This window comes from Ranitomeya imitator, chromosome 3 (genome assembly GCF_032444005.1).
Source record: "Ranitomeya imitator isolate aRanImi1 chromosome 3, aRanImi1.pri, whole genome shotgun sequence".
NCBI classification, from domain to species: Eukaryota; Metazoa; Chordata; class Amphibia; order Anura; family Dendrobatidae; genus Ranitomeya; species Ranitomeya imitator.
The window spans coordinates 489,987,750-490,009,092 of NC_091284.1; the positions used below are offsets into that span (position 1 = coordinate 489,987,750).

The 21,343-nt window shown below is 46.8% G+C and overlaps 1 protein-coding gene across 3 annotated transcripts in view; it reads left to right on the forward strand.

The window, feature by feature from the left end:
• The window catches only part of IL18R1 (interleukin 18 receptor 1), a 182,729-nt gene extending 161,734 nt beyond the window's left edge, over positions 1-20,995 (forward strand). For all 3 annotated transcript variants that reach the window (XM_069757619.1, XM_069757618.1, XM_069757620.1), the window contains one exon: positions 13,929-20,995. In XM_069757619.1, the coding sequence (XP_069613720.1) occupies positions 13,929-14,311 (383 nt within the window). In that variant the 3' untranslated portion in view covers positions 14,312-20,995. The remainder of the gene's footprint in view (positions 1-13,928) is intronic.
• The last annotated feature ends 348 nt before the right edge of the window (positions 20,996-21,343 follow it).

The window sequence follows — 21,343 nt, forward strand, 5'->3', positions numbered from 1 at the left end:
CGTGGGCAAGGAGAAAAAGTCAGCCACCTTGTACAAATGCAGCAGTACTGCTGTACAAGGTGGCTGTTATACATAGAAACACCTGTGGGTGGGGGGCAGGCTCCCTTCAATTTCAGTTCATGTGCCTGCGTGGCGTTTGCAGGTCACGTTGCAAGCTACACAGCAGGGGAACAGCTGGCGTTGCTGAACCCCACTGACACATTGACTGGTGTTTTTCTCTGTGCAGATTGCATGTCCGGGCAAAAACTAGCGGTGTTAGAGCCCAGGGTCAGCAGGAGGAGGAGGAGAGGAGCAAAGTGTAGGCCGAAGCCTGCACTGGTGGCAGCTTTTGGTCGGTTGTGCCAGCGTGGCTTGTGCTGGACACGATGCCGGCTACACAGCGGGGGAACAGCTGGCGGTGCTGAACCCCACTAACACATTGGCTGGTGTTTTTCTCTGTGCAGCTAGCAGTTCCGGGCAAAAACTAGCGGTGTTTGAGCCCAGGGTCAGCAGGAGGAGGAGGAGAGGAGCAAAGTGTAGGCCGAAGCCTGCACTGGTGGCAGCTTTTGGTCGGTTGTGCCAGCGTGGCTTGTGCTGGACACGATGCCGGCTACACAGCGGGGGAACAGCTGGCGGTGCTGAACCCCACTAACACATTGGCTGGTGTTTTTCTCTGTGCAGCTAGCATTTCCGGGCAAAAACTAGCGGTGTTTGAGCCCAGGGTCAGCAGGAGGAGTAGAGGAGCAGAGTGTAGGCCGAAGCCTAGTTGAACCAATTTCAAAGGTTACCTTTAACCCCCCCCTCAGGTGTTGCAAGGTACAAGAGCCACACCTTGAACAGCATTAATGATGCACAAGTCAAAGGTTGCTCTATTTAATTTTGCTCCTTGCACACGCTGAATTAAACACGTACACTATTTAGCCCATTATACTGTCAAACAGTAGTGGAGGCGTGACTACTAGTCTTTTTAAGGTGACGCAGCACAGGTGTACAAATTTACACCTAGGTGCTGTGCGCAGATTCCTTACCGTTGTTATTTGCAGTACAGGAAACTGCGCTCTTGTGTTATCCCTTGGCAATACCCTGTTAGTGCAGGCCGTCTCATGACCTCATTTCATGTTGGCCGGTGCGGTTAACGATGGCCATAAATCCCAGACCCACAGTGGCTTTTCCTAAAGTCACACTGCGGTGCTGGGATTCGTGGCCTTGTGCAGTAAATATGTTCGCCGCTCACACATGTCCTTACACCTGCTTCAGACTGGGCGGCCTCAGCTGATCCCTTATCGCATGCCGCGGCCATGAGGCCGCACAGTCAGAAGAAGGCGGAAGGAGGGGAGTGAAAACAGGGGAACATATGCACTGCTCGTGCCCATCAATCACACCCTCGCAGTCAAAATATATGAGACAACGGGGGGCGTTGTGTCGGGCAGGGGGGACGCACAGGCACAGCCAGCCAACCAATGATGTCAGGAGACGGGCAGCGCTAACAATGGGGGTGCTGCGTGTCATTAAAAAGGAAAGTCACACCTCAGGGACATTGTAATGGTCTGTAATGAGACACATTTTGTACTTGTTGAGTTCCACGTGTGCAAGGAGAAAAAGTCAGCCACCTTGTACAAATGCAGCAGTACTGCTGTACAAGGTGGCTGTTATACATAGAAACACCTGGGGGGGTGGGGGGCAGGCTCCCTTCAATTTCAGTTCATGTGCCTACGTGGCGTTTGCAGGACACGTTGCCAGCTACACAGCAGGGGAACAGCTGGCGGTGCTGAACCCCACTAACACATTGGCTGTTTTTTTTATCTCTGTGCAGCTAGCATGCCCGGGCAGAAACTGGCGTTGTTTGAGCCCAGGGTCAGCAGGAGGAGGAGAGGAGCAAAGTGTAGGCCGAAGCCTGCACTGGTGGCAGCTTTTGGTCAGTTGTGCCAGCGTGGCTTGTGCTGGACACGATGCCGACTACACAGCAGAGGAACAGCTGGCGGTGCTGAACCCCACTAACACATTGGCTGGTGTTTTTCTCTGTGCAGCTAGCATGTCCGGGCAGAAACTGGCGTTGTTTGAGCCCAGGGTCAGCAGGAGGAGGAGAGGAGCAAAGTGTAGGCCGAAGCCTGCACTGGTGGCAGCTTTTGGTCAGTTGTGCCAGCGTGGCTTGTGCTGGACACGATGCCGACTACACAGCAGAGGAACAGCTGGCGGTGCTGAACCCCACTAACACATTGGCTGGTGTTTTTCTCTGTGCAGCTAGCATGTCCGGGCAGAAACTGGCGTTGTTTGAGCCCAGGGTCAGCAGGAGGAGGAGAGGAGCAAAGTGTAGGCCGAAGCCTGCACTGGTGGCAGCTTTTGTTCTGTTGTGCCAGCGTGGCTTGTGCTGGACACGTTGCCGACTACACAGCAGGGGAACAGCTGGCGTTGCTGAACCCCACTAACACATTGGCTGGTGTTTTTCTCTGTGCAGCTAGCATTTCCGGGCAAAAACTAGCGGTGTTTGAGCCCAGGGTCAGCAGGAGGAGTAGAGGAGCAGAGTGTAGGCCGAAGCCTAGTTGAACCAATTTCAAAGGTTACCTTTAACCCCCCCTCAGGTGTTGCAAGGTACAAGAGCCACACCTTGAACAGCATTAATGATGCACAAGTCAAAGGTTGCTCTATTTAATTTTGCTCCTTGCACACGCTGAATTAAACACGTACACTATTTAGCCCATTATACTGTCAAACAGTAGTGGAGGCGTGACTACTAGTCTTTTTAAGGAGACGCAGCACAGGTGTACAAATTTACACCTAGGTGCTGTGCGCAGATTCCTTACCGTTGTTATTTGCAGTACAGGAAACTGCGCTCTTGTGTTATCCCTTGGCAATACCCTGTTAGTGCAGGCCGTCTCATGACCTCATTTCATGTTGGCCGGTGCGGTTAACGATGGCCATAAATCCCAGACCCACAGTGGCTTTTCCTAAAGTCACACTGCGGTGCTGGGATTCGTGGCCTTGTGCAGTAAATATGTTCGCCGCTCACACATGTCCTTACACCTGCTTCAGACTGGGCGGCCTCAGCTGATCCCTTATCGCATGCCGTGGCCATGAGGCCGCACAGTCAGAAGAAGGCGGAAGGAGGGGAGTGAAAACAGGGGAACATATGCACTGCTCGTGCCCATCAATCACACCCTCGCAGTCAAAATATATGAGACAACGGGGGGCGTTGTGTCGGGCAGGGGGGACGCACAGGCACAGCCAGCCAACCAATGATGTCAGGAGACGGGCAGCGCTAACAATGGGGGTGCTGCGTGTCATTAAAAAGGAAAGTCACACCTCAGGGACATTGTAATGGTCTGTAATGAGACACATTTTGTACTTGTTGAGTTCCACGTGTGCAAGGAGAAAAAGTCAGCCACCTTGTACAAATGCAGCAGTACTGCTGTACAAGGTGGCTGTTATACATAGAAACACCTGGGGGGGTGGGGGGCAGGCTCCCTTCAATTTCAGTTCATGTTCCTGCGTGGCGTTTGCAGGAAACGTTGCCAGCTACACAGCAGGGGAACAGCTGGCGGTGCTGAACCCCACTAACACATTGGCTGGTGTTTTTCTCTGTGCAGCTAGCATGTCCGGGCAGAAACTGGCGTTGTTTGAGCCCAGGGTCAGCAGGAGGAGGAGAGGAGCAAAGTGTAGGCCGAAGCCTGCACTGGTGGCAGCTTTTGTTCTGTTGTGCCAGCGTGGCTTGTGCTGGACACGTTGCCGACTACACAGCAGGGGAACAGCTGGCGGTGCTGAACCCCACTAACACATTGGCTGGTGTTTTTCTCTGTGCAGCTAGCAGTTCCGGGCAAAAACTAGCGGTGTTTGAGCCCAGGGTCAGCAGGAGGAGTAGAGGAGCAGAGTGTAGGCCGAAGCCTAGTTGAACCAATTTCAAAGGTTACCTTTAACCCCCCTCAGGTGTTGCAAGGTACAAGAGCCACACCTTGTGCAGCATTAATGCTGCACAAGTAAAAGGTTGCTCTATTTGTTTTGCTCCTTGCACACGCTGACTAAAACACGTACACTATTTAGCCCATTATACTGTCAAACAGTTGTGGAGGCGTGACTTGTCTTTTTAACGAGACGCAGCACAGGTGTCAAAATTTTCACCTAGGTACTGGGCGCAGATTCCTGAGCGTTGTTATTTGCTGTACAGGAGTCTGCGCTATTGTGATCCCTTGGCCATGCGCTGTGAGCGCTTCCTGTCTTCTGACCTCATTTCATGTCGGCCGTTGCGGTTAGCGATGGACATGAATCCCAGACCCACAGTGTGTTTTCAAAAAATCACACTGCGTGGCTGGGATTCGTGGCCTTGTGCAGTAAATAGGTTTGCCGCTTACACATGTCCTTACACCTGCTCCAGACTGGGCGGCCTCAGCTGATCCCTTATCGCCTACCACGGCCAGGAGGCCGCACAGTCTGAAGAAGGCGGAAGGAGATGAGTTAAGACAGGCGAACATATGCACTGCTCGTGCCCATAAACCACACCCTCGCTGACAAAATAAATATGACAACGAGGGGCGTTGTTTCTAGCAGGGCGGATGCACAGGCGCAGCCAGCTAACCATGATGACAAAAGACGGGAAACGCTACCAAGGGGGGTGCTGCGTATCATTACAAAGGAAAGTCACACCTCAGGGACAGTGGAATGGTCTCAATGAGACACATTTTGTACGTGTTGAGTTCCACGTGGGCAAGGAGAAAAAGTCAGCCACCTTGTACAAATGCAGCAGTACTGCTGTACTAGGTGGCTGTTATACATAGAAACACCTGGGGGGTGGGGCCAGGTTCCCTTTTAATTTCAGTTCCTGTGCCTGCATGGCGTTTGCAGGTCACGTTGCCGGCTACACAGCAGGGGAACAGCTGGCGTTGCTGAACCCCACTAACACATTGGCTGGTGTTTTTCTCTGTGCAGCTAGCACTTCCGGGCAAAAACTAGCGGTGTTTGAGCCCAGGGTCAGCAGGAGGAGGAGAGGAGCAGAGTGTAGGCCGAAGCCTGCACTGGTGGCAGCTTTTGTTCTGTTGTGCCAGCGTGGCTTGTGCTGGACACGTTGCCGACTACACAGCAGGGGAACAGCTGGCGGTGCTGAACCCCACTGACACATCACCTAGTGTTTTTTCTGTGTAGACAACACTTCCAGGTGGCAACTGACAGTGTTGAAACCCAGGGAATCAAAGAGGAGCAGAGTGTAGGCCGAAGCCTGCAGTGGAGCAAGTTGAAAGGGAACCTTTAACCCCCCCCCCCAGGCATTTGTTGCTGAAAGAGCCATCTTGTACAGCAGTAATACTGCACATGGAAAATGGTTGTTCCGAAAATTATGCTCCTTGCAAACGCTGAAGTACACACTCATATAATGTGTCCCCTCACACCGTCAAACCATCCCGGAAGTGGGACTTTCCTTTGTAATGTGACACAGCACAGCCGTCATTCCAACCCCCTTGGTGCCGGGCGCCACCTCCTCAACGTTGTTTGGTTCTGTCACGGAGCCCGCGCTGTAATGTTATCCCTTGGCCATGCACAGTTAGCGGTGCCCGTCTTCTGACATCATGTAGGTGTCAGGCTGGCAGTGCCTGTGCGTCCAAGCTGCCCGAGATCCAACCTTGCAGTGTCATCTAATGTAGTCCCACTGCGGGCCAGGGATCCATGGGCATGCGCAGTGCATATCATCGCCTCTCACTCACCTCCTTCCTGCTTCTTCAGACTGTGCGGCGTCACGGCCGTGGCATGCTATTAGGGATCAGCTGACGCCGCCTAGTCTGAAGAAGCGTGAAGAAGGGGAGTGAGAGGCTAGTATATGCACTGCGCATGGCCATGGATACCAGGCCCACTGTGGGATCACATTAGACGACACTGCGAGGTGTGATTTCGGGCAGCGTGGACGCACAGGCGCAGCCAGGACGACAACAAATGATGTCAGAGGACGGGCAGCGCAAACTGTGCATGGCCAAGGGATAACATAACAGCGCAGGATCCATGACGGAATCAAACAACGCTAAGGAGGCAGCGCACGGTGCCAAGGGGGTAGCAATGACGGCTGTGCTGCGTCACATTACAAAGGAAAGTCCCACCTCCGGGACGGTTGGACGGTGTGAGGGGACACATTACATGAGTGTGTAGTTCAGCGTTTGCAAGGAGCATAATTTCAAGAGCGACCTTTCCCTTGTGCAGTATTAGTGCTGCACATGGTGGCTCTTTCAGTAACAAACGCCTAGGGGGGGGGGGGGGACAGGTCCCCTTACATTTTAGTTGTGCCAGCGTGGCGGTCGCATGACACGTTGCCGGATACACAGCTGGGGATCAGCTGACGTTACTGAACCCCAATAACAGAGGAGCGACTGTTGACTGTGCACACAGCACTTCCAGGCACCAACTGGCGGTGTTAGAGCCCAGGGACAGCAGGAGGAGCAGATTGGAGGTATTGCCGCACACACAGCTGGGGATCAGCTGACGTTACTGAACCCCAATAACAGAGGAGCGACTGTTGACTGTGCACACAGCACTTCCAGGCACCAACTGGCGGTGTTAGAGCCCAGGGACAGCAGGAGGAGCAGATTGGAGGTATTGCCGCACACACAGCTGGGGATCAGCTGACGTTACTGAACCCCAATAACAGAGGAGCGACTGTTGACTGTGCACACAGCACTTCCAGGCACCAACTGGCGGTGTTAGAGCCCAGGGACAGCAGGAGGAGCAGAGGAACAGAGTGTAGGCCGAAGCCTGATTGGAGCAAGTTGAAAGGAAACCTTTAACCCCCCCCCCCAAGACGTTTGTAGCTGAAAGAGCCATGTTGTGCAGCACTAAGGATGCAAAAGGAAAAGGTTGCTCTTTTAATTATGCTCCTTGCAAACACCGAAGTAAACACTAAAAATGTGTCCCTTTATACCGTTAAACCGTTCCGGAGGTGCGAATTTCCTTCGTAATGGGACACAGCACAGCTGTCATTCCTATCCCCTTGATGCCGTGCGCTGCCTCCTCAGCGTTGTTTTAAGCTGTCACGGAGCCTGCGCTGTTCTGTTAGCCCTTGGCCATGCCCAATTAGCGCTGCCTGTCTTCTGACATAATTTGGTGTCAGGCTGTCAGTGCCTGTGCGTCCACGCTGCTCCAGATCCCACCTCGCAGTCTCATCTAACGTAATCCCACTGCGGGCCTTGGAACCATGGGCATGCACAGTGCATAACCTCGACTCTCACTCCCCTCCTTCCCTCTTCTTCAGACTGTGCGGTGTCACGGCCGTGGCATGCTAGGGATCAGCTGACGGCGCACAGTCTAAAGAAGGCGGAGGGAAATGAGCGAGAGCCCGAGGGGAAGATATGCACTGCGCATGCCCATGGATCCCAGGCCCGCAGTGTGACTCAATCAGAAGACACTGCGAGGCGGGATCTCGGGCACCGCGGCCGCACAGGCGCAGCCAGCCTGACACCAAACTATGTCAGAAGACAGGCAGCGCAAATAGGGCATGCCCAAGGGATAACAGAACAGCGCAGGCTCCGTGACAGCTTAAAACAACGCTGAGGAGGCAGCGCATGGCACAAAGGGGGTAGGAATGACGGCTGTGCTGCGTCACATTACGAAGGAAAGTCCCAGCTCCGGGATGGTATAACGGTATCAGTGAACACATTTTATAAGTGTTAAGTTCTGCGTGTGCAAAGAGCTAAAAAAAAAAAGCTACCTTTTCCTTGTGCAGCATTACTGCTGCACAAGATGGCTCTTTCAGTAACAAACGACGGGGGGGGGGGGGGGACAGGTTCCCTTACATTTAGGTTGTTGTGCCAGCGTGGCGGTCGCAGGACACATTGCCGGCTACACAGCTGGGGATCAGCTGACGTTACTGAAACCCAATAACACTGGGTCGTATGTTTTTACTGTGCAGCCTGCACTTCTGAGCCGCAACTGGCGGTGTTGGAGCCCAGGAATAGCAGTTCAGGTGGTAGAAAGATGAACACAGCAGGAGACCTGGATGACACCCAATTACTTAATCAGGCAGAGGAGTGGCAAATTCCTGCGAGATCCAGGCCTGGTTCATTTTCAGGAAAGTAAGCCGGTCAACGTTATCGGAGGATAGTCGCATGCGACGGTCTGTTAGTACACCACCTGCGGCACTAAAGACACGTTCCGATAAGACACTAGCCGCAGGGCAAGCCAGCACCTCCAATGCATACTGGCTTAGCTCTGGCCATGTATCCAGCTTAGAGACCCAAAACTTGAACGGGGAAGAGCCGTCTGGGAGTACAGTAAGAGGGCAAGCCATGTAGTCTGTCACCATCTGACGGAACCGTTGCCTCCTGCTGACTGGAGCCGCCGGTGATGGTGTAGACATTTGGGGCGGGCACACAAAAGTGTGCCAGAGTTGTGCCATACTGGGCTTGCCTTGGGCAGAGGCACTGCTTCTGCTCCCTCTTTGGGCAGAGCCTCCCCCACTGCCTCGACGCACTGAGCTGCTTTGTAAAGCACTAGCAGCACTCCTCTCAGTTGGACAGGAGAAGATGATGGAATTCACCAGTGTGTCGTGGTACTCCCGCAATTTACGCTCCCGGGTCAACGCAGGGATGAGGTTTTGGACGTTGTCCCGGTAGCGAGGATCGAGGAGGGTGAACACCCAATAATCAGGCATGTTGAGAATGTGGTCGATGCGGCGGTCGTTTCTCAGGCACTGCAGCATGAAATCCACCATGTGCTGCAGAGTGCCAACTGGCCCAGAAACGCTGTCCCCTGCTTGAGACATGATCTCTGCCCGCTCGTCATCACCCCACCCTCGCTGTACACACTGACCACTGGACAATTGTGTCGCTCCCTCCTCTGGACGGAGCTCTTCCTCCTCCATTGACTCCTCCTCATCCTCCTCACAAATTGGCCCCTGCGTACCCCTTTGTGAGGAACCACGTGGCGCTGACTCTCCAGAAGCTGATGGAAAAGGTGACTCCTCATCCTCCACCTCTTCCACCACATCATCCCTTAACCCTTGCAAAGTTTGCTGAAGCAGGCAGATAAGGGGGACAGTCATGCTGACTAGTGCATCATCTGCACTTGCCATCCGCGTGGAATAATCAAAAGGACGCAAAACCTGGCAGACGTCCTTCATAGTGGCCCACTCTGTGGTTGTGAAGTCTGATCGGCGCTGACTGCGACTTCTTTGCGCCTGATGCAGCTGGTACTCCATAACTGCTTGCTGCTGCTCACACAACCGCTCCAACATATGTAACGTGGAATTCCACCGGGTAGGTAGGTCACATATGATGCGGTGTTCCGGAAGGCGGAATCGGCGCTGCAGAGCAGCAATGCGGGATCTGGCCAAGCTGGAACGCCGCAAGTGAGCACACTCTAGGCGGACCTTGTGCAGCAGGGCATCAAGATCCGGATAGTCCCTCAGAAAACTCTGCACAACCAAATTGAGCACATGTGCCAGACATGGGATGTGAGTGAGGTTGCCAAGGGCCAAAGCTGCCACCAGATTTCGGCCATTGTCACACACTACCATGCCTGGCTGGAGATTCGCTGGCAGTAACCACACATCGCTCTCCTGCTTTATGGCATTCCAGAGCTCCTGCGCTGTGTGGCTTCGATGCCCCAATGAAACTAGTTTCAAGACGGCCTGCTGACGTTTGGCCACGGCTGTGCTCATGTCGGTCATAGGTAAACGTTCACGGGTCCATGTGGGGGTGGACTGTGACGGATCCTGCAGAGAGGAATCAGAGGAACTGGTGTAAGAGGAGGAGTCGATGCGTACAGACTGGATTCCTGCAATCCTTGGAGTGGGCAGGACACGTCCTGCGCCACTCGCACGATCTGTACCTGGCTCAACAACATTAACCCAATGGGCAGTGAGGGAAACATATCGCCCCTGTCCATGCTGACTGGTCCACGCATCGGTGGTGAGGTGGACCTTGCTACTGACGGCGTTCAGTAGCGCATGTTTTATGTTTGCCTCAACATGCCTGTGCAGGGCAGGGACAGCCTGCCTGCTGAAGTAAAAGCGGCTGGGCACCTTGTACTGTGGGACTGCCAATGCCATCAAGTCACGGAAGCTGTCAGTCTCCACCAGCCTGAACGAGAGCATTTCCAGGGACAACAGTTTGGCAATGCCTGCATTCAGAGCCTGTGCTCGGGGGTGGTTGGCCGAGAATGCCCGCCTTTTCTCCCATGCCTGTACTACCGATGGCTGTAGAGTAGACTGGGAGTGTGAGGATGACTGGGAAGGTGGTGCTGTGGGTGGAATTACACAAGGTCTCTGGGAGGAAGCCAAACCAGCTGTGCGTGAGCTGGAGGAAGAGGCAACACGAGCTGAAGAGGTGGTAGCTGCCGCTGTTGGTTGGCCTACATCTTCAGTGTGTTTCTGTAACTCCACCGCGTGCCTGGTCCGCACATGTTTCCACATATTTGTGGTATTGAGGTTGCTGACATTTTTCCCTCTTTTTACTTTATGATGACACAGCTTGCATTTGACAAAACAAATGTCATCTGCAACTGTGTCAAAAAAGGACCAGGCACTGCAAGTCTTGGGAGCGCCCTTTTTGGCTTTGGAAAGAGACAGGCTCCTAACGGGTGCCAAAGTGGAGGCTACAGGCTCCGCAGTCTTCCCCCTCCCTCTCCCTCTTTGGCCCGTAAGAGGAAGCTCTTCCTCTGAGCTGCTCCCACCACCTTCCTGTTCCTCACGCCACGATGGGTCAAGGACCTCATCATCTCCACTACCCTCTGCCACCAACTGCTCCTCCTGGGTAGTCTCAGCAGCACAGTACGCACGAGAAAGCGGCACCTGAGTTTCATCATCAGATGCGTACTGCGCTGTGGTCACCGGAGGCACTGGCCCACCTGCCTCTTCAGAGTCAGAGAGAAAAAGGTGTTGGGCATCACTGCACACTGCCTCTTCTTCCATTTCTCCAATGCTGCTTGGCTGGCCCCCTGTTTCCAAGCCAAGAGATTCAGAGAACAGAAGTAGAGACGGCTCCTGTCCTGGGCTCTCTGACTGCCTGGCCAATTTGGCAGGTGGTGAAGAGACAGATGGCTGCTCTCCAGTGCTCTGTGCCTGAGAGGATGTGGCACTAACTGAAGTCGATGCCGAGGCGTTAGCTGCCATCCACCCGACAACGGCTTCAATTTGGTCTTCACGCAGCAGCGGTGCACGGCGCTCTCCGACAAAGCTGCGCATGAAGGACTGTTCCCTGCTGAAACTGAGTGACGACGAGTCACCGGCGCCCGCAGCAGGCACAGAATCACCACATCCTCTCCCTGCTCCTCTCCCTGCTCCGCGCCCACGCCCACGTGCCTTACTCCCTGCCCTCTTCATCTTGGTTGACAGATAAAGATAAGCAGAAAAGTACTAAGGCCTTAGTGTGCTTATTCCTGTAATGCTCCTCCTAACAGGTGTAAGAAACACTAATGTTGTAAATTGTGGACTAAACTTTATTATTTTTCAAATGTGGCCTACACAAGTGTTAAGTTGTGTTTGGTGAACTTAACTTTTTTTTTGGTGCAGATCGGGCTACAGAGCTAGTTTAAATCACACGGAGACCGTGCAGACAGCCGTAAACGGCGCTGCAAGGCCAAAAAACCCTCCTCTAGGTTATCCTATATAGTGTTTTTCCACTATTTAGCTGGATACAAGTGGAAAGACACTAATAGGAATTTTTTTTTTCAAATTTTAAACTGGCTGCACTATTTGAAAAAAAGGAAATTGTTTTTCAAGGTATGAGGCAGTAACGCACCCTGAGCTGAATCCAACCGGCTATGGCTGCACACAGACTACAGGGCGAGCTGCGCTCACACAGAGACCGTGCAGACAGCCGTAAACGGCGCTGCAAGGCCCCAAAAAAACCCTCTAGGTTATCCTATGTAGTGTTTTTCCACAATTGAGCTGGAGACTGGTGGAAAGACACTAATAGGAATTTTTTTTTTTTCAAATTTTAAACAGGCTGCACTATTTCAAAAAAAGGAAAATTTTTCTCAAGGTATGAGCCAGTAACGAACCCTGAGCTGAATCAAACCGGCTATGGCTGCACACAGACTACAGGGCGAGCTGGGCTCACACGGAGACCGTGCAGACAGCCGTAAACGGCGCTGCAAGGCCAAAAAACCCTCCTCTAGGTTATCCTATATAGTGTTTTTCCACTATTTAGCTGGATACGAGTGGAAAGACACTTATAGGATTTTTTTTTGTCAAATTTTAAACAGGCTGCACTATTTGAAAAAAAAGGAAAATTTTTCTCAAGGTATGAGCCAGTAACGAACCCTGAGCTGAATCCAACCGGCTATAGCTGCACACAGACTACAGGGCGAGCTGGGCTCACACGGAGACCGTGCAGACAGCCGTAAACGGCGCTGCAAGGCCAAAAAACCCTCCTCTAGGTTATCCTATATAGTGTTTTTCCACTATTTAGCTGGATACGAGTGGAAAGACACTAATAGGAATTTTTTTTTTCAAATTTTAAACAGGCTGCACTATTTGAAAAAAAGGAAAATTTTTCTCAAGGTATGAGCCAGTAACGAACCCTGAGCTGAATCCAACCGGCTATGGCTGCACACAGACTACAGGGCGAGCTGGGCTCACACGGAGACCGTGCAGACAGCCGTAAACGGCGCTGCAAGGCCCAAAAACCCCCCTCTAGGTTATCCTATGTAGTGTTTTTCCACAATAGAGCTGGAGACTGGTGGAAAAACACTAATAGGAAATTTGAGAAAAAATGTGCAGCAGGCTGCACTAAGAGCAAAAAAGAACAACTGTGTGAGGCAGTGTGAACCCCCCCTGAGCTGAATACAACCGGGTATATGGCTGCACACAGACTACAGAGTGAGCTGCACACACACACACACACACACAGAGACCTTGCAGAACGCTGTTAAAACAGCGCTGCAAGGCAAGAGCAAGGTGAACAGTGAAGAACACACAGCGTTTTGCTAAATTAGCCTTTGGAAAGGAAAATAAAGCAATTAGCAAGCTCAACTGGCCCTCAGTTAGAACACAGCGTCCTGTCCCTAACTGAAATCACAGCAGAGTGAGCGCAAAATGGCGGCAGCGCTTTTTTATAGTGCAGAGTGACGTCATTTCAGCAGCCAATCCCAGCCTTGCCAGTACTTACATGCCCACCATGCTAAACAGGATGTGCCCACACTTTCATTCATTCCTCATTGGCTGCTGCGTTCAATTTGAATTCTGGGAACTTCCGATTCCGGTATCCGATACGCGGGAAGTATCGGAATTCAGTATCGGAATTCCGATACCGCAAATATCGGCCGATACCCGATACTTGCGGTATTGGAATGCTCAACACTAGTGTCTAGATAATTACATGGGATGGAAGGCTTCTCTGGAAAAGGTGGCCTCGTTTAACTTAGAACAATGACACCTCAGAGGAGTTCTCATTTATATGTATAAATACACATGTACAGTACCTGTGTGGTCAATACAAAGGACTGGCATATGACTTATTCCTTCCAAAGACCTTACAGAGGACCAGAGGACATTCAATACATGTGGAGGAAAGGGTATTCCCACAGCTAAATGGGATAAGGTTCTTTACAGTTAGAGCAGTCAGACAGTGGCATGCTCTCCTTAAGAGATAGTAATGGCACTTACTATTACAGCATTGTTTTTAAAAATGGATGCTTTTCTCACAGAAAATCGCATTGTGGGTTATAGATATTCTAGCGATAGAGAGTGTATAATTGGTAGAGAAAGGCTGAACTTGACAGACCTATATCTTTTTTCAACCTATATAACTATGTAAATTTATGTAAATGTGGTCAAACCAAGTCGTAGGTGTATGGCAAAGTGCCATATTGTCTGCATTATCAGTCACAGGCCAGTTTGATAGATTTTTTTTCAGGATTTCTACTGTATAGAAAACTTTTTTCAAATATCAATTGATTTTGTAATTTCACATGAATTTCACTTTGTCACCTTATGTACTGGCGGCTGAGTAATACCAGCTAACCTACATTTTCCTGTTTTGCAGCTTTGGTCGATGACATGAACTCATTTCTTGAAAAAAGCAGAAGATTAATCATTGTTTTAGCCAAAGACTTCACTTCTTGTAAAGCAATGTATGAACTTGAGAGTGGGTTATATAAAGCAATGGTGGAGCGGAAGATTAAAGTCATTTTGATTGAATTCACACAAAGTGAGCAAAGTTTCCAACCAGAATCTTTACAACTTCTAAAGATGAAAAGTAAGGTCAAATGGAAAGGAGATAAGTCTCTTCCTCTTAATTCAACATTTTGGAAAAAAATCCAGTATTTAATGCCAGCAAAGCCTATCAAGACATGTAGTAGTTCTCTGGCACTAAAAACAATTCAGATGGCTAATAATAAAGACATTCTAATTTTGAATAGCCTGTAAAGGGGGTAACCTTTTTATCACACACACCTTTTTGTGTCTTTTTGGCTTGTTAAAAGCAACATGTTTTTCATGCATGTTAACAAACACTTTTTTGGTGTGTCACCCTTAGGTAGGGTTTACACTTTACATTTTTACAAAGAAAAAATGCAGCATTTTACAGTACAAGCAAAGTGAATGAGATTTCTGAAATGTCATACACACGCTTCTTATGTTTTCCTTGCAGTTTCAAATTTTTTGGCATATACATTATTATAGTGTTTTTCACCCATTCAATTTCATTGAAAAAAATGCAGGTAAAAACTCATAAAAAACGCACATATTTTATGCAGTGTTTTTTCCTGCCAACACTATGGTTTTTGGAGCAGAAATTGTTTGCACGTACCTTTATACTGTTTTTGTGTTCCCTTTGTACTTGCTTTTTTGTCTTTGGTTTGCTTTGGATTAGGAGAACCACTTTATTATGCTTTGCATTGGGAAGAACCTAGCCAAACGTTTGGTAGAAACATTGTTTGGCCAACAGCCTTCTATTATACAAGCCCCAATAGTTTTACATTGACAAAACATGTGTGTTGCATACAAGAGCCTGTCTTATGCAGACATAATTTTTGGGGTCTTTTTTTCTCATATAACCTTAAAGGGGTTTGTCTATTGCATCCCATTCTTGATCTAAATGTTTGGCTCTGATAAGATATAAAGCTTTGTAGACGTCTTCCGTGCAAGCACCATTCCAGCAGTGTCAGTATTTGCTCTCCCAGAGCTCTCGTGTGGTTCTTATGACACGTTAGCCCAGTGCCCAATCATCGCTGGCTGCTCTCTCACTTTCTCTACATGTTTAATTCATTCAAAGGCAGGGACAGTGACGCCAAAGCTGATTCGGTGCCAGCTCACTTGTCATAACAACCGCACGAGGGCCAGAAGCACGAGTGCCAACACTGCTGGAGTGGCGCTGGCATGGTGAGTATAAACTTTTTTATTTTATCAGGGCCAGACATTTACATCAACAAGGGGATGTCCTAGTAGTGAACAACCCCGTTAATCGTTCTCAATGGAATTACAGTAGACCGTTGGTTATTTATGTATATATTCAACAATCTTGAGCATTCACTTTAAAGGGGTTGTCCAGTCCAAATTGATAATTCTGCAGTCACTCTGTATGACTGCAGACTTATGAATTCCCCCAGCATGTGCACTGTGCACTGCTGGGATTCACCAGTTTCTGAGCCGGGATCGGCAGGTACATATGTGTAATACTTACTCCAGGCCAGAGTGGGCGCAACCTCGCTCCATGCACTTATATGAAGCAAGGCCACGCCTTGACTAGTGACAGGGCCATCCCATGGGTGTGGCTGACTAGAGGGTACGGCCTTGCTCCATACACGTGTATGGAGCAAGGTCGCGCCCACTAGACAGGCTCTTGCTGGGAGTATATATAACATGGCTAGAGCATTTCAGAGGGTGGTATACTAATATACCGGGCTGCTGTCTTGCAGGCAGGCTCTGATTCATGCTGTCTGCAGTTTGGGCAGCTTGAATCACCTGACAGGTTCCTTTTTGGCTAGGGTCACATCAGCGTATATTCTTTTATCTGAGAGAATTGGGTCAATTATGCAAATGACACTCTGATCAGACTCTAATTAAAGTTTGATCAGAGTGTGAGCATAGTGTTATCAAATTCTCTTGGATGAATAGAATATGTAAACACAATGTCTCCATCTTCATCATTATGTTAGTCCGTGAAAATTGGACCACTCTTAGATGTCATCCAAGTGTAGTCAGATGTTCTCCACAGACTCATTGACTTGCAAGACTAAGTGGGATTCGAACATCGGATCAATCTTGGGCGTGCTGCGATCAAATTCGGACATGTGCGCAGCCCCATAGAATAACATTGTTCCAAGGAAGCAAAAGAGAGTAAACAGACATTGCAGTAGGGGATCTCAGCTGATTTTTTCTTTTAGGTAAAACATTACTTAAAAACAGGCATCGAAATGTTTTTTTTTCACAAAAAGAATCAGCTGTGATCCCATGCTGTAATGTCTGTATACTCTTTTTTGCTTCCTCCCCTGCCTAGGTTCATAGGAAAACCCCTTTAAGGTGACCTGCCAGTATCCAGAAGCCAAGCTTTTAACCGAGGATGGGGTCAGCTTTCAAATGTAAACTATTGTTACTTGGCAAACTTACTTATTAAAGAAGCCCTCCTCCTCCCATCAAAGTTTTATGCTCCTAATACATTGCAGTCGTCATTTTATATAGAACTGTGCACTTACAATTGCTGATTTTGTCTTTCTACCCAGATAATTCTCTTTTCCTTTAGGTCTATGACATTATGTGATGAAAAACTGACTAGCTGAATCCTTCTAAGCTCTATGTAGAAACAGGAGGTCAATTTTCTTTGCATAAGTCATAAGTCAGTTCAAAAGGGCAGGGGTAGGAACGGAGCAGCTGGGTCAGGAGTTGAAGAGAGGAATGAGCCATAAAAGAACAAGAGACATCCTGTTTCTAAATAGAGCAGAGAAAGGAGAAGAATCATCTAGGTAGAAGGGCAAAATGAGCAATTGGAAGTACACAGTGCAATGTAATATGATGATTGCAATATATTAAGACGTTAAAAGTTTTGATGGGCGTGCTTCTTTAAAGCACATTTACCTAGAATATTTTGTTACTTTTTTGCTGGAAAACCCATTTAAATTGAAACCTCATTCAACTTTTAATATGACTGAACTGACAGTGCTGATTTTCAGCAAATGCATTTGGCTAATAGACCCAATTGAGCAATATAACCATTTTCAGTTAAAACACTAGAAACATTAAATGTGGATAAAGAAAATAATTGTTTTTAAACATTTCCTATCATGGAAATCATGAAATCATGTGACTTCTTGGTGATTTTATGAATACTAGTTGAATTACCTGGCTTTACATGGGTCTACTTGTTTTAACTGGTTATTTGTGTGTGGTCTAAAACTTCATTTAATATTGATATAAAGCTAACTTATTGCACTTGCTATGTGCAGATATTTTACACCTCTGTAGTGGTGTCCTGAAGAGATTTAGATTAACATTTCCTTCTATATTCCGTTTCCTCTTTTATTTGCAAATATGTTGAAAACGGTTTGTCCCATATAGCTAGAACCCAGTATAAAACCTTGAGAATCTCCTGATTTACCTAGTTGCCAAATTTGGGGCATATTGGTTCAGTCGTAGGTCCGTAAAGCAATCTTTTCTTTTGCAGTCCATATTTGACAAATATGTCAAGAATGGTAAGTGCTGGAGAGCTGAATCCTGGTGTAAAACCTTCCAAAGTGCCTAATTTATCAGTATGCCAAATTTGGAGCAGAATGGTCCAGTTGTTTGATTAGGCATAAATAAGTATACCCCCTTGAAAAGTACAATTTTAATCAATATCTCACTGAACACAAGAACAATTTTCTAAATTTTGACTGAGTTTCATAGAACATTTTTTTAATCTATAATATGAAAGTAAAGTTATTAATATAACTTTTATTACAGATCTTCAGTTTTACTCAAATTATTTGATGCAAAAATAAATATACCCCACATAAAAAACTACTACATTTGGTGTTTTGAATAACCTCCATGATCTTTAAGCACCGCAACAAATCTTCTAGGCATGGAATGTACAGGCTAGAGACATATTGCAATATTTATCCTTTTCCATTCTTTAAGAATGATCTCTTTTAGAGCCTGGATGCTGGATGGAGAGGAATGCTCAACTTGTTTCTTCAGAATTCTCCATAAGTGTTTCGGATGAGTTCAGATCAGAGATGTTCTGGGCCACTGATTCACTCTCACCCTGTTCTTCAGAAATGCAACAGCTGTGTGTTTTGGATGATTGTCATGTTGGAAAATGCATGTTTACCATGGTCATGGAATGATGTTAGCAATATAGAGCAGTACATCTGTGAATTCATGATACCATCAATGAAATTTAACTCCTCGACACCATCAGCACTCATACAGCTCCACATAAGAACACTGCCACCACTATGTTTCACTGGAGGCACCATGAATTTAGAAAAAATTATTTAGAAAAATTTAAATTTCTATCTATCTTCAAGAAGGTTCACACATCTGAACCGAAATGTTGCCTCCATGGGCTAAATAAACCACTGTTTTTGCTACATATTTTGGCCTGCTGCCTTCAGTTGCTACTGCTTTTCCATGTAGTGTGGTCCTTGCCAGGGAGGCTTTGCACCCATATCCTTTTGGTGCTATTCCATTTTTCCTCATTCATTAGTATGGGTGAAATCTGAAGCACAAATGCTGAAGAATTGACATGCTGTAGACTTAAATCTGCATGTAATAAATAAAAATGTGTCCATTAGACTTTGAATCTAATACACTTGGAATATACTTATACTTGGAAATACTTCAGTTTTTTTTTATAAAACTGTGCAGAAAAAAATAGACAAAAACACACATAGTGCACAGTCCCTTAATGAATAATTGCGTGCTTGCCACATTTTTTCTGTATAGATTTGTCAAAACCTGAAGGGTTCAGGAAGTCTCATACAATGTTGGTTATGTTTTTCCTTGCAGATTTGTATTAGATACATAAAGGCAGGATGTCCGTTCTTTCAGCATTTTTGCTACACATTTCACCCATACTGAGTGGGGAAAATCTGCAACAAAAACGTGTAAAAAATGCAGCAAAAACGTACATATTTTAACCTCTTAACCCTAGGAGGTATTTTTATTTTTGTGTTTTCGTTTTTTGCTCCCCTTCTTCCCAGAGATATCATTTTTTTTATTTTTCGGTCAATATGGCCATGTGAGGGCTTGTTTTTGGCGGGACAATTTGTACTTTTGAACGACACCATTGGTTTTAGCATATTGTGTACTGGGAAATTGGAAACAAATTCCAAGTGTGGTGAAATTGCAAAAAAATGCAATCCCACAACTGTTTTTTTTTTTAACCATGTTCACTAAATGCTAAAACGGACCAGCCATTATGATTCTCCAAGTCATTACGAGTTCATAGACACCAAACATGTCTAGGTTCTTTTTTATCTAAGTGTTGAAAAAAATTCCAAAGTTTGTAAAAAAAGAAAAAATTGCACCATTTTCTGATGCCCATAGCGTCTCCCTTTTTCGTGATCTTGAGTTAGGTGAGGGCTTATTTTTTGCACGCTGAGTTATCGGTTTTAATGATACAATTTTGGTACAAATATGATCTTTTGATTGCCTGTTACTGCATTTTAATGCAATTTTGCGGTGACCAAAAAAAACATAATTCTGGCATTTTGACTTTTTCTCTCATTATGCCATTTAGCAATTTGGTTAATTCTTTTTTTATATTGATAGATCGGGCGATTCTGAACTCGGCGATACCAAATATGTGTGTGTTTAATTTTTTTATTGTTTTTTTTAATTTTTAACATTTTTTAAAACTTTTTTTTACTTTTGGCATGCTTCAATAGTCTCCATGGGAGGCTAGAAGCTTCCATAACCCAATCGACTCTGCTACATACAGGCGATGATCAGATCGCCTGTATATAGCTGAATTGCTGTCCGGCAGTGACAACAATAGAGGTCTGCTGGAGACTTCTGGTTGTCATGCTAACCCATTGGCGACCCGCTGTCATATGACACAAGCACAGATGGGCGGGATTTCCTGCACGCTTGTCGGAAGAGTGTGTTAAATGTCGCTGTCAGAGTTTGACAGCGGCACTTAACTAGTTAACAGCCGCAGGTGGATCGCGATTCCACCCGCGACTGTTAGAAGCACATGTCAGCTATTCAAAACAGCTGACATGTGCTGGAAAAGATGTGGGATCAGCGCCACAGCCTACATCAAGGGGAGGGAGTCCAACATTGGCGTACTATTACACCTGATGTCAGAAAGGGGTTAAGCAGCAGTTTTCCTGCCACGAGGTGCAGAAATGGTGCAGAAATTTCTGCTGCAAATTTTATAGCATCTGTACATAGCCTTAGACTTACCTGTGGGTGAATGTTTACTAATTAGTATTTTGTAGTCTAAACTTTAGCTTTGCTCCTTAGACTTTCATTGAGCTTCAATAATTTTTGCACCATGGTCTTGAATGAATTTGTTAGGAAAATTACTTTTTGGTAGGCAATATTACAAATCTTGCTTGCAATCAATGGCCCACGTTGACAGTATGGCATCCCGTACTTAATATTGATTCTGAAAGGAAACTAAAGGCTTTCTTACAAATCTGTTTGGGTGTACTCATTTATGCTGAGCACTGTATATGAACAAAATAGCCTCTTTCGAAGCCTGAGTTTTGTACATATATATGGGTGTGTATATATACAGTATATATATATATATATATATATATATATATATAATGCATATATTAGTAGAGTCACCAATCTTCGCATGTATCTACTTGGTTTAACTGTATGTTGCTTCTGTGTGTGGTTAAAAACTTTGTTTACTTCTAACATGAAATCAACATATCTGATTGTTTTCAGTAGAACTTTTACATCTCTCTATCAATGTTCTGGAAAGTTTACATTTATATTTCTCATATTTTTTTTTAAATATGTAGGGAACTGTAGGTGCTAAAGTGCTGAAAGTGAGCTTATGCCTGGTCTAAATCCTTTAAAAGGGCCTAAATTAACTATGCTGTAAATTTAGGGCAGATTGTTCCAGTCGTTTGGCTGTAAATTAATATTTAATAAATTAATATTTGCTTTTGTGTTTCGTTTTTTTTGCAAATACCTTGAACAGTATGTCCTAGAGAGCATTCATCCAGTCTAAAACTATCAAAAGTGCCTGATTTACCTATGTGTGAAACTTGGTGCAGATCGGACCCATTGCTTGGGTGTGAATAAAAAGCAAAACCAGAAATTAATTTATATAATTTATATATATATACACACACACACATACACACACACACATACAGTGGGGCAAAAAAGTATTTAGTCAGTCAGCAATAGTGCAAGTTCCACCACTTAAAAAGATGAGAGGCGTCTGTAATTTACATCATAGGTAGACCTTAACTATGGGAGACAAACTGAGAAAAAAAAATCCAGAAAATC